At 40.2% G+C, this 13,906-nt stretch overlaps 1 protein-coding gene across 6 annotated transcripts in view; it reads right to left on the minus strand.

Annotated features, from left to right (window-relative positions):
* The window catches only part of ZNF451 (zinc finger protein 451), a 62,309-nt gene that overhangs the window by 14,852 nt on the left and 33,551 nt on the right, over positions 1-13,906 (minus strand). Inside the window, exons 1-4 of one of the 6 annotated variants that reach the window (XM_077926310.1) lie at positions 10,837-10,855; positions 4,324-4,410; positions 3,168-3,242; positions 662-787 (exon numbers count right to left, since the gene is read on the minus strand). In XM_077926310.1, coding sequence (XP_077782436.1) covers positions 662-787; positions 3,168-3,242; positions 4,324-4,407 — 285 coding nt within the window. In that variant the 5' untranslated portion in view covers positions 4,408-4,410; positions 10,837-10,855. The other 5 variants (XM_077926307.1, XM_028722659.2, XM_077926308.1 and 2 more) reach the window with 5 other exon arrangements.

Below are 13,906 nucleotides of genomic sequence, written 5' to 3' on the forward strand. Positions count from 1 at the left end.
TAACAAGCTAAGAAGCCTGCATGCTATATTTAACACAATGATTAACAGCAAAAAACATGGACAGATTTACCCCAGGCAAATGGATAGTGTCATATATTCCTAAGCATGCCAACTTCCCATCTTTAAAGCCTCAGGCTTCATAGGTGGAGGAAATGCTGGAAAACAGCGCCACAAGGTCCACCCTCATTAGCGCTTTCTGCCACAGCCATCACGACCGCACATGAACCATAGCATGTGGTCATTAAAATAATAAAAAAGAGTAACTGATCCATGTGACTATAAAGTTTCAGAAAGAGTAGAGCACTGAGGGAAATGTGGAAGAGCACAACCTGGCAATGTACTACATAAACAAATGTACAGTAGTTACTGAGAGGCTGAACTCATGGGAAGGACTAATGAGTACCGGTGGACACAATGTTCTAGACTGGACACAATGGCAGCATGAAACCAGGTTCAAGGATTAATGAGGGAGGGTGGCTCACCAAGATATTTTGGAACCAGAAGAGAAAAATCTAGCTGGAAACATTACCCAACATAGGCCATTTAATCTTTTTAAAAAAACAAACAAGCTCTGCTTTGGAAATAACAGCTGAAGCCAAACAGTGGTTTGAAACCTAGATGATAATCCCTCATTGTTTTTTGTAAAAATAAAAATTCATACCTTGAAAGCTTTATTTTTCCCTTCTTTCAGTTGTTTCTCTACCTCTACATGGCGTGCCAAGCGGTCAAGTGTGGAAGCAACCTTTTCCTTCTGATAATCGACGTAGTCTTTGCGTTTTGTATTTGCCTACAAATGAAGAGAAGTTCTCCCATATTACCATCTGCCACAAACTGCCAGACAATTCAATAGCAACATCTTTTCATCCACTACAAAAGGCTGGGGGTGGGGGGCAATTATTTCAGTCTGCCACCATTTGGAGCTTGGGAAAAAAGACTTGGGGGAAATGCATGCTTAAAAGCGTCTGAGGCTCAGAGGCATTTTCTAGACACCGGTCAAGAGAACTCTTCAAACATCTCAGTAAGAGGATGCATACTTTAAGACCATTGCTACACCATCTTCTAACGGACACAAAAATGGGTTCGGATATTATTTTTTAAAAAACAACTCTCATTACGCTATTTTTAAAAAAGTATTTATATGCTGTGTTCTGTACTGTTCACATGGCACCTGTCAGGGATACTGGTTTCTTCAACCTCTATACCAAGTGAGGTTTATACAAACATAGGTTTAAGGTATCTATGCTTCTTTAACTTTCAGATGCCATTAATTAATTCACAATGCTTTCAAAAACCTCCTAGCAGTGGTTATAGTCGGTTTAGGTGTAAGATGGATGCAAACATTAAAGACAGTATGACCATTTAATTAAGACAGGTGATTTATTAAAGGGTGTGTATGTGCACGTGCACACACACACACACACACACACACACACACACACAGAGTGAGAGATATTGGGATCTTAACAGTGTTTGTTGACAATTTCTGAAGATTCAACAAACACCTTTGCTGACATCAGCTTCTAATTAGAAGCCAAATTGAATAGAACCTCAAGCCAAATTGCCTAAACTTCCACCCCAGCCAAATGCTCTCACAACCCAGTACACTTACTGGGGACAATCCCTAAAACTCCTCTGGTTGTATTCTTGGCTGCTTGGACAGTTTAACCAACTATTAAAATCCACACGAGTCATGATCTTCTGGTAAGACCTTGCAGAGGACAGTCTTTTACACCAACTCAAGACACTGGCTCCCTTCCTCTGAAAGGTATTAATAACACACTGGGCATAAATATCCAGTTCCCTCCTCAGTTTTTCTTTAGTCAGAATAAATCTAGCTGATCCAGGCCCAGCCTAATAAATTCTCAAAGTGATCATCTGTCTCTCAGAAACTTACATCTGCCATCTGAAGGAAGCCCGCTGTTTTCCTTCAGCCCTTCTTTACTCGGGCTTCCCCAGCTTCTGAGGTTTTACTCCTAAGCAGATGACAACTAACCCTTACCTCACAAAAGCTGTTGCTTAATGCTTTGTTCCCTCAGATGTTGAGGATGTCATACTCAACTTAGCTGCTATGTGTCAGAAGGCTCATTGTCACAAGTACGATGCAATGTAAATTGCACAGCATTGTTAGGTGTTTGAGGGATGGGCCCGATTTAACAACAGCCACTAAGTGTACTTCACAACACCAGTTGCTGGTGACCCTGCTGGCATAGGTTAAGTACCGAATTAGACATCATGGTTGGGATTCAGCTAATGAGTCCTGTCAGTAGAAAGTATAGGCTTTCTACTCGCTCACCCCTAGTTGGTTCCAGGGGTCTGGAGAACCCCCAAACAATGTACCGGGGGGAGGGGAGAATAATTCTTTAGCAAAAGGTTGCCAAGGATAAAACATTCACAAGGATAAAAACCCGTTCACAAGGGTTCCATACAAGCCATCAAAGACCCACATGGAATAAATGTATAAAAACAAAAATCACAGAGAATGCAAGAATCTGCTCTTAGTTTCCTCAGGATCTGCAGCTTGAATTTAAATACTGTTTAAAAATTGGCATATTGACATATAAAATATTTGTAGTGGTGATAAAGGAACATTTTTTCTAAGCCTTCACTTCAAATCTTCTAAGTGGGCAGCTACCAGCATGAAAGTCTTTTTGGAGACGGCCCCCTGCTTACAGAATACCTTCCCAGATAACCTTACCTGACACCTACACTATGATCATTTATGCACCAGGTAGATTTCCCTGTTGTCTCAAGCCTTCTTATCACAATGCTTCAGTTTTTCCATCATTTTTTCCCCTTTGCTGTGATTTATGCTGGTTTTAATTGTTTCAGCTGTTGTGTTCCATTCTGATCATACATAGAGGAGTTTTTTTTGTGTTGTTGGGCTTTCTGCTTTTGTAAGTTATTTAGCTTTTAGTGTTTTTACTTCAAGATTTAGTTTGTGTTTTATTGCTTCTGTAAACTTCCCAGAGAATTGGTTAGATGTGCAGTATTCAAATATAACAAGTAAAGAATAATAAAATCATCTCGGAGATCTTTTTATAGATAAAATAAGAATATATTTGAACCATATGTACTCCCCTTCAAGTGATACAAACTTAGACAGACAGAATGGAGTAATTCCAAAGAAAACTCTTGTCCAACAATTTTAAACGGCAGGGAACACTCACATTAGAAGAACTGCTACCGTCTTCGTCACCGCTGCTAAGTTCAATGCAGTCCAAGACTGGTCTCAACACAGCTTCCTATGGAAGAGAAAACACAGAATCATAGAATTATAAGGTGGAAGGGACCCAGAGGGTCATCTAGTCCCACAAAAATAAATTTATCTGTATTTGGGCACTGAAGGAATCTGAATGCACTGCCACATAATTCAGGTTAACTATAAAAGGAGACACATTATAAGGACAGCTCATTTCCCCCCACATTCCTCGGATATGTGGACAGTGTGCTAAAAAAAAGAAGAAGTTTAGTTTCAAATCCTTTGAACTTTATTTTAAAGATTCACACCCTATCTATCAAATTATCTCCAAGACAATTCAGAACAGATAAAAGCCTTATATCACCATACCTAGCAGCCCTCTGGCCGGTGTTAAAGGCCAGCCTGTTCTTTGGTTTGCTTGTACTCTGCAGTCCCAGGCAACTGACAGTTGGAGCAGAGTGTTCTGCCTGGTAGGGAGGGGGCAAGCAAGTTCTCTGCTGCTTTGGCCAATGCCTGGGGCTACATTGGTTTCCCTCACAATAGCATTCTTCATGGAAGGTATCACAACACATTTATTATTTTACATATTTACTAATTATAGACCACTTTTCAGACACAGATCTCCAGGATCAGGTTGGAGTAGCCAACAATGTACTCTCCAGATATTGTGGGCTGGAAACATTTGCATGGTCCCAATAAGCCATAGTTTGGCTTGCCTTGATGTGAAAACCAGGCCATTATCTCAACTGCTTTGAGTTATGGATTTAACTGAATAACTTCTTCTGTCCACCTGACGTTTCTTTACACCATTTCCCTCTTCTCTCTATGAGTTCAATTGCCACCAGCATTCCTTATCTCCTTGTTGGGCATTTCAAGGGTTGAAAAAAAGTATTTTAATTTACAAGCTTAAACAATGCACATCCAAGGAGTTGCCTGTGTCTGTAGAAACCACTATCCGTTTAGTTTCCAAACTGATAGGCACTCAATTGCCCAAGTTTGCTATTAGAGGGAACTATGGTGTTGCTTATAGATTTAAAATATTGTTTACATGCCAGTTTTGTAACTAGGTTTGTAATGGCTTTTAGTCAAATACAATGAATGATTGATTGATACTGTTTACATACCCCAACAAACTCAACCTCATCTTCACTTTCCTCTTGTTCAGACGATGCATTCTCAGCTCTTTTAGAAGACACAAGACACTCCATTATCTGAAAAGGGAAGGGAAAGGAAAACACCTTTACATGTCAGCAATTTGCATAACGATGCAATAAATCAGACCCATCTCTTTGACACTTTAATTTTGTTGTCCCCGAGAGGGGGCAATGACAATAAAGATATTATTATTATTATTATTATTATTATTATTATTATTATTATTATTAATAGTGACTGTAGAGTATCTCATATACATGATACTAAGAAACAGAGTACTAATAATTTATTAAAAGGTTTGATATCAATATTTTGCTTTGTATCAATAGCCTGTATTATGAGCAGATAACTAAAATAAATGTATGTGTGTGTGTGTATGTGTATATATATATATATATATATGCTTTCGTAGATTTTCACGGGTATAGGAATGCAGGTTTTGGTGTCCTCGGGTGTCTTCCCGTGTAAAAGTTGGGGTGTCTAGGCGACGTTTCGACGAGGTCTCACTCGTCATCTTCAGGCTGGTGCTTTCGGCTTCTTGTTACTGGAACAGAGCAGGATCTCAGTGTTTGAGTTCCTATAAATACTGTTGAGGGGTGTGGTGTATAGCCTCCAATGTTCTGGGCAGAGAGGAAGTTCCCAGGCTAGTGTGCCTTTTCTTCTTTTGTTCCTTAATTGCTTGAGGGATATCTTGAGTGATTTCTTGAGTGATATCCTGAGTACCACTTAGGTGGGTCATTAGGTATGGATTAGTTGCTAAAGCCTTTGTGTCTTGACCTCTTGAACTTTGTGAAGAGTTTTTTATATATATATATACACACACACACACGAGAGAGAAGTTATTTATATGCTACCTAATTACCAAAGTCTCTAATTATCATAACAAAGGGCAACAAGCTACACTAAGAAAACACTGCAAACATATTTTGGTTTTGAAGATTAATGGCGTATTTTGCAACATGTTCTTGAAAGAATAATAGTGCATTAGTGGTGGATTTATTCTGCTTTGTTAGTTGTTCTGTGATGCTTCCCCAAAGCGTTAACATTATTTGTATTCAGGGGTGCTATAGTGCAGCTATTCTATAATTGGCTGGGGGAGAAGCTTGCTGGGAATCTGTTATCCACCTGAGATTCCTGGGGTCCTTAATTTACCCTCCCCTCCCAGTAACTTCAAAAGCCAGTTACATGGCCAAAGATGTGAGTCAAAGGGCTCTTGCCCTGCAGCAAAAAGTTTTGGGCCCCAGGAGGCAGAGAAGTAACCCAGTATACTCCAGAAAAGGAATAATGGAAAGGAACTATCTTAAATTTTCAACGTGGGGAAAAAGAAGTCAACAATTATCTGGATTGTTAACCAAATAAAATTAACTTTGTCGAATCTTAACACAAACTGGTTTATTTTAATCAAATTCAGTTTTATTATTAAAGAACATGGAAAAACAAATTCTGAGACCCTTAACATAATCTGAAAAATTTATTAAACACAATCGCTAGAGGGGGAAAATGGTTACTTTCTTAATTGTATTCTATATTGCTCATGTTGGTGTCTAATATGGAAGGTTGCTCTTCTTCAAAATTTGAGTGTCATAAGAACTATAGGAGACGATTATTATTTTTTTGGAAAAAGTTCTGAATGAGCTGACCCATCCTGTCTACCATTAGAACCTGTTGCCAAATGGCCACCTGGGACAAGGAATGAAATATAGTCAACTACTTGCACAAACTAAAATAAACACAACTCTAAGGGAAATTTTTTATCTCACCCAACACAAATATTGGCCTCACCCTTTATCTACATTGATACTTCTGGGAAGGTTCCAACTGAATAGCCCTTACATGCCCCCCCAAAAAAGGTGGAAGACAAAATCCAACAGGTTGCAATTAATTTCCTTGACATGATTGGGAAAATCTCTGCTAGCTCTCTCTTAGATGAGTTAGGATTGGGTAGTAACCAATAATATACAAGCTTATGAATAAGCAGGCTTTCAAGCTGTGATAGCCATAAATGATCACTGCCTCCTTTTAAATCACCTTGTACAAAAAAATATACTGTAAATAGCTCTTAAACTTTGTATGTAACTTTCCTCAATCTCAGGTATGCCTTTGATATTATACCAATTTTTTTTGGGGGGGGGGGAATTGAGAGGCTGCTAATAAACGTCTTCTATATTGTATATAGGCTCTTTATACCAACGTTTCATTTAAAAAGTCTGGATGGTGTCCATGGGGAACTCTGATTTTATCCAAGCCACAAAGGGTATCCATCAATGATGCATCCTGGCATCTCTGCTTTTCAACTTATATATAAATGATGTGGTTGCACAACTGTCTGGCTCTCACTGTTGCCTCTGGAAAAAAGATACGTGATAAAAAATATGTCATCCCTTCTATACACAGGGGACACAATACTGATGTCTTTAACCCCTGATTGGGTCATGTCTCCTCCCGCCTTTTAGTAATTACTGTAAAAATGAAGATTTGCAGTCTATCAAAGACCAAACTGATTGACCCCGCAAACATATGCGGCCGTTAGATGAGGTGAAAATTGAGCAAGTACTGTTTCAGATATTTGGTGGTGCTGCTTTCCCAAACAGAAAGCGGGACACACCTTCCTTGCAGAGTTTGCTAAACGGAAAGCGTACGGGATTACGTACTTTCATTCCTATGGGCGACATTAGGCTTTTCTGAACTAGCATGAGACTCTTATTCTCAGAGTGGTGGGTTCGAGCCCTACATTGGGCAAAACGTTCCTGCATTGCAGGGTTGGATTAGATGACCCCCGTGGCCCTTTCTGACTCTATTCTATTTGTATAAAGTTTTAAACAGAGATTGTTTGAGATCTCTTTTCAGATGGACAGAGCAACTGCATCATTCTCTGAAATTGCACCATTGTATAAGAATCTTCTATACACGCTTTCTGTACTACCTTGCTATTTTAAGGATTTGCAGAAAGAGAGTGAGAGGATGGCCTATTACTGGAGTCCAATTAAACCTAATGCCTTCAGCTGTTTTAGGAAGGTTCAGAAATATGCCATACTCTGAAAACACCTGTCCCTGTGGTTTAAACCAGGTTGAAGATCTCACATATTATGTACCTTATATACTGCATATTGAGGACAATACTTAGTACAAATTTTAGGGAGAGGCCTGCACATGACTCTGCAACTTATCTACTGGGTTGACGATATAAAATATGCCGTCTTGATCATTGTATATGTATATATGCAGTAACTCATGAGGATAAAACTGATAAAAGGGCATGCTGTGCCATAGAATCGTGGAAATACAGAATTTTATGTTTGTGTTACATTTCCATTCAGTTAGGTTTTACATAGTTTTATTCAGATATATTCATGTTAGCGTTGCATTTTAGTATTTGTTAAAGGAAGTTTTCGTCGACCTTTTAAAAGGACCACGCTATGATCCAACAAGCAATTTTAGCATTGTAAGCTTGTTTATGATGCAACTTATCTTTAACTCAAGAATTAAACTTCTACTGAAGTCAAACATTCGCTTTGCAGTGGAGTCTAAAGACTAGGTGCAAATAAAACACATCTGAACAGTACGGGATATGTGCACCGATTGCACCTGAAGCAGACCACCGCGAAACCTTTGCATGCGCGAACAGTACTAAAAGCGGACTTATCTATGGCACAGCGCGGGAAGAAGCATGCACCAGGAAGCACAAACCACATCTAGAGGGGACCCTAAAAATATATATATACATTATCTGACGGGGGGGGGGGAGTAGCAGCGGTGACCCAAGGAAATGCTCCAAGTGGGGAGTTATCCGAGTAGCAAGAATATCAGCGAACCAAGGAAACGGTTAGACAGAAAAACACCACGTTTTCGGGACTAGCATTTTCTTACCCGCGAGGGCTCACCGAAAGAACCGCGGTACTAGGGTGGGTGGCTATGCAAAAGGCCTCCATTCAATGCAACGAAAGCCGACGATGCAAGTGCGGGGAAAGAGGCGATTTGGAGGAGAGGGAACAGGCCGGAGAGGCAGCAGGAGGGGCGGGTTACCGAGGGGAAGCCCCAGTGCGCGCAATGCTCACCATCGGGGCACGCGATGACGCCGGCGACGCCTACCTTGCACGCCCGGGCATGCCCAGGCAAGCGACTTGGAGGAAGAGGGCAGGCGCTTCGGAGATCCTCGGCAGGCGAGAGGCAGCCCCGCGAACGCCTCCCCGCGCTCTCGAACCGAGCATCCGCGCGGGAACTAGCCCATCGCGCACACCCTTCCTCCCGGCTTCAAACTTTTGCTAGGGCGGGTCGCGAAAGGGCTGCTGGGAATTGTAGTCCGCTGGTGCTGGTGGGGTGCGGACTCTGAGGATCAGCTGACGACATGACGCTTGGAATGGTGTCCTCTGCTGCTGCAATAGCTGCGCTTCCATAGAAGCGCCTCAGTGCCGCCCTAAAGCATAAAGGAGGCTTGCCACCTTGCATCTTGCACTAACGGATTTCTTACGGGCATGAGCTTTTTAGTGCGGTCATCAAAGCCGGTGCACGAAGCGGCAGGAAAAGGAGGGTGGCGCTTCACCTGACGGAGTGGACTCGATTAGTTTGCGAAAGTTTGCCATGATGTAATAAATTTCTGATACAGGCTCGCGTTAAGGACCTAAGGCTAATAGGAATTCCTAACCTTGGGCTAGTCACAGTCTCTAAGACTAACCTACCTCGCAGGGTTGTGGTGAAGCTGCAATGAAGAGGGGAGAGGGGAACCATTTGAGCTCCTTGGAGGAAAGATGGGGGAATGGATGAAATAATAATAGCATGTCTACATATCTGCATGGGGGGGGGGTGTGTGTATGCCATGCAACTAAAAATCGGAAAGTCCTCAGATTGTCAGAATTTTAACAAGTGTATGAGAAGATAAAATCCGCAAAAATATTTCACTATATTCGCGCGCGCGCACACACACATAGTCTTTTTTTCTGGCTTTGACCACTACAGTGCTGAAAAAATGTCATTCCTTCAAGAGGCTCAAGATGGCGCACATAGAAAGATTTTCCTCCCTGCACCTCTCCTCATTAAAGGGTTTGGAACCAGGTTATCTTAAAGACTGCCTGCATCCATAGCAGGTTCGGAATAGCCTAAGATCTACGCTGAAGACCCAGTTGAGGTGTCCACGAGGAAACCTATTAGGCTGCTGGGTTCCAAAAAATGGGGTTTTCTCTGCTGTTGCCTCTCCTGCTTATGCAATTCAGTCATAGGAAAAGTTATGCAGATGCTCTCTCTTATCTCTCTCTCAAATTTTGAAGGCACATCTTTGGAGTTTTAATTGTGATGCTGGATACTTGGAGCAATTTGCCTAGGGCTGGTTTTAGTAAGTTTTGACTGGTTAAATGGAATGGTGTTTTTATTGTTGTGTTAACTCTTTTGATGTGTTTTATTTATACAGTGGTACCTCGGGTTAAGTACTTAATTCGTTCTGGAGGTTCGTTCTTAACCTGAAGCACCACTTTAGCTAATGGGGCCTCCTGCTGCCGCTGTGCTGCCCTAGCACGATTTCTGTTCTTATCCTGAAGCAAAGTTCTTAACCTGAAGCACTATTTCTGGGTTAGCGGAGTCTGTAACCTGAAGCGTATGTAACCTGAGGTACCACTGTACACTGCTTGGTGAGGCAATTGTCCTAAAAAGTGATAGAGGAGGAGTCTCTTAAATGAATGACTATCCTCATAACAACAACCTTGTAAGGAGTCTTATGGCAGAAGTGGAAAACTAAAGGCTATGGGTTTATTTGCTGCCCTATAGTTAATATGTCATTGAATAAGTCTTTAAGGTTCCTCAAACTTCCATATTTTTGCTCCTACTGGCTGAAACTGCTGTCTTTCTGGAAACTGAATTCAGTGTCATCATTTTTGTGACGTGCATGGATATTTGTGTACTTAACAAGCTTTAGGCAAAATGGAAACCAGTAAAGGAAGACTTCTATCCACTACGGGACATTTTTAAACATATAAAGTATGGGGGAATTCCCCCCCCCCCACTCATGAATCTTCCCCACCCTGTGATTTCAGCAAGTGCCCTTTTAATTCTGTTTGGCTGCTATTATTATTATCATCATCATCATCATCATTATCATTATTTCACTAAATGTAAAACAAACAAAACACGAAGATTGAGACCCTGTTCCAGTTCTTTGCTAGACACTGCCATTTAGGATTTTTCATCTTTTAAGGAAACCTGTGCCTGTGTAACTCCTTGATTAGACTTGTTTCTGTAAGGAGATTCATTTAAGTTTTCAAGCTCTTTTCTGCAGACTGGGCTGAGGAGAAGGGCAGACAAAGAAGGTTTTTTCCCTTTCTTTCTGGGTTTTGGAAGCCATCTTGACTAACAGCTGCAGGACTGGAGTACAGGCCCAGCCTGGCCTACCTCATTATTTTAAAGAATGAACCCTACCCACCCCAAGTTGTAGTTATGGTATATTGGGGTCTTTCAAATCCACAAGGAGGAAGGAGCATATTAAAAATAATAATCACCTGTGAACCTTTGTAATTAGAATTTCTATACTATAATAGAACAGTGAGTCAGGCTGCCCTGCTGAGAACCTTCCCTGGCCATCTTGCCTTTTAGGGTAGAAAGATTGGAGACAAATGTGTGAGGGAAGGGATCATGTACAACCCCTTCAACAGATAAATGGAGCAAAATAATAATAAGGCTGTAAGCTGCATTGAATCCCTGTCAGAGGAAAAGGTGGGGGTTAATAATAATAATAATAAAAAAATAAAAATACATTAGAGAATGATCTGAGAGTAAATCGTATTGAAATCAGTAGGACTTGCTACTGAGTAAAAATGCTTAGGATTGCAGTGTAAGGCTGTGTAGTAAGCTCCTTTGAATACAACAAGACTTAAGTCTGAGTAGACACATAAAGGCTTGCAGAGTAAGGCTCAATTTACAATAAAGGAATAAATACACCACACGTTTCCTAAAATAAATTGCTGGCTGCTGAAGCACTGCAATTAAAGAATTTAAAGTGGATTAGTTGCCTTTCCCTTCAGCATTATAGGAAGGGCTTCGTATGTCAGCTTCATTTCCTTCATTTGGTGCAGGTATTTTATTTTCAGTGTAAACGGGACTCCATCTTTGTACTTATACACAGAGAAAGAGACAGACAGAGGAATGGTTCCTGTTACCAAAAAAGACTGAAGGAGGAGGGGTCTAATCTCTCCACCACTTTTAATTGTTCTCCGAGATGTGAAGGGGAGGAAAAAGGAAAACAGGGACATTCTGGGATCAAATCAGAAACCGGGATGGCTGCTGTAATTCTGTATTGTCCCTCGAAAATTGGGACACTTGGAAGGTATGTTCTCCCCATATTAGGCCCCTAATACATTGTGAGGAACTTCAAGGTGAGATGTAGTGAGTGATCCAAAGTCATCTAGTGGGGTTTATGACTGATTTGGCCATAGTTTGACTCTTATCCTGTACTTCTGATTGACTTTCAGTTAAAAAAACTCACGGATATTATATCAACCTTGGGGAGTCAATGCCAGGCAGTACTGAGCGAAATGGAGTAATCACCTGGTTCCGTTTAAGGCAGTGGCTTCAGTATTAGGTAGTTTCATATGGTCATATTTTAACGTAAAACCATTGTATGTATGTACTGTAAGTTCCAGTTATTCCAATGCATCACAGCCATAAGTTGAATTGCTGAAACAGTTGTCACATCAATGTGGATTGTAGAAAAGCAATATAAAAGTGTTTGTTTAAAAAACTGCCTATTCCAGAACAGCCCTTTACTGAGGTATATGGAAATTGTTTCATAGATTCATGGCTTCTAGTCTTTTGCTATTTTTTTACAAAGTAAATAACTGGGTTGGCATTGCTTTCTGGACTATGTAATTTACTTCTAATTGTCAGAAGGCTTTGCTTTTGTAACATACTGTACCGCTGATGGAAAAATACAAAAAGCAATGAATGATAAGTTTTGAAAATTCAGTTCACCAAGTCATGTTTGGTGAAATTGGAAGATCATAAGACACAGCTGGACCCAAGGGCTTCACTAGAGATTATCAATTATTCTTTCTAGGATAGTTATGCATGCATACTGAAAGAAAATAATGAACTGGTGTAGTTATGGAGCAATGGATATGTCCCCCCCCCGGTCCTTTAATTTCATAGACTAACATGCTCAGATTACTTAACTCCATGCTGAGAAAAACATCAGCCAACAGTGTATGTGGAAAACCACACAAGTATAATCATTATCTGTGTCATGAACACTGTCCAGTAAAGCAACACATAACCATACTTCAATTTGAAATGCTTCAGAGGCAAGAATAAAATCCTGCTTGTTGTGGGAATGTGTTGCTATTTTTCAACTGCTGGGGATTAAAGTTCAGTTTTTGTTACACTTGAAATACAGTACGTACTCAAAAATATTTTGACCTTAATACATAATAATGTTAAAATGCAAATTCTGCATCCCTACTTTTCTGGATGGTGTCATTATTATCTAGGTTAGTCCTTAGATGGCCATGCACTTAATTTTGCTACTCTGTTCTTGTTGAGGACAAAGTTCTTGCCTAACTTGTATTCCCTCTTAAATTTCCCATGACACTACCCACAGAAAGGTGTGCTTATGCCTTCAACAATGTAGGTAAATCCCAGAAATGCTTGAATCACGCCACTTTGTCATAGAGTTAATTTCTCAGCCAAGAGACACTCTGAGGATTTAGATTCCTCCACTGAACATTGCCAACAGCTCCTTATTGTTGCTGTCACCATTGTTCTGTTGGCAGGTTTGCTCTGTTTTGGCTTCTTTTAAACAGCCTGTGAACATAGACTCAAGAAATACAGACTCAAAATTTCTTTTCCAGCCTTTTAATAACATTTTAGTTTAATATCTATAGTAAATTGCAGAATTAATTAAAAAATAGCATAAGCAAATAACCACATGCAGCTAATGATAATTATAATAGTAATGGAAAGAATTAATTAGTAAATAAAAAGGAAGAGAAGAGAAAGCGAGAACAAAAATACATTTAAGTATTTATTGTTCATTTAAATAGTCCAATCCAATATTTAACAAACCTATACAAGATTGAATATTATCTTTTATGTTATTACAACAATAAACGCCTTCCATTTCCCATAAATAATTCACTATTAAATTGCCTGCTTTCCCTCACCCTGATTATATTAATTTAATCATATTTCCTACTTTTCACATTCTCATAATCCATCTATATGGCTGCCAACAAATGAGTTTTCATTTCTATATCCCCTGGCAATTCCAAATCATTTATATTTTCTAAAGATGCCTAAGGCTAGGTAAGTTACGGAACAATCTTCCTCAAAGAGGCATTCAAGACAAAATCAGTGATGTTTTAGGTCAGATAAGGGGAACTTGTGGCTCCATATACTCTTGAACTAGAGGTTCCATACACCCTGACCACTGGCCATGCTTGCAGATATGTACAGTGGTATCTCGGGTTAACAACTTAATTTGTTCTGGAGGTCCGTTCTTAATCTAAAACTGTTCTTAAGCTGAGGTACCACTTTAGCTAATGGGGCCTCCCGCTGCCGCCGCGCGATTTCTGTTCT

This window comes from Podarcis muralis, chromosome 3 (assembly GCF_964188315.1).
Source record: "Podarcis muralis chromosome 3, rPodMur119.hap1.1, whole genome shotgun sequence".
Classification (NCBI taxonomy): Eukaryota; Metazoa; Chordata; class Lepidosauria; order Squamata; family Lacertidae; genus Podarcis; species Podarcis muralis.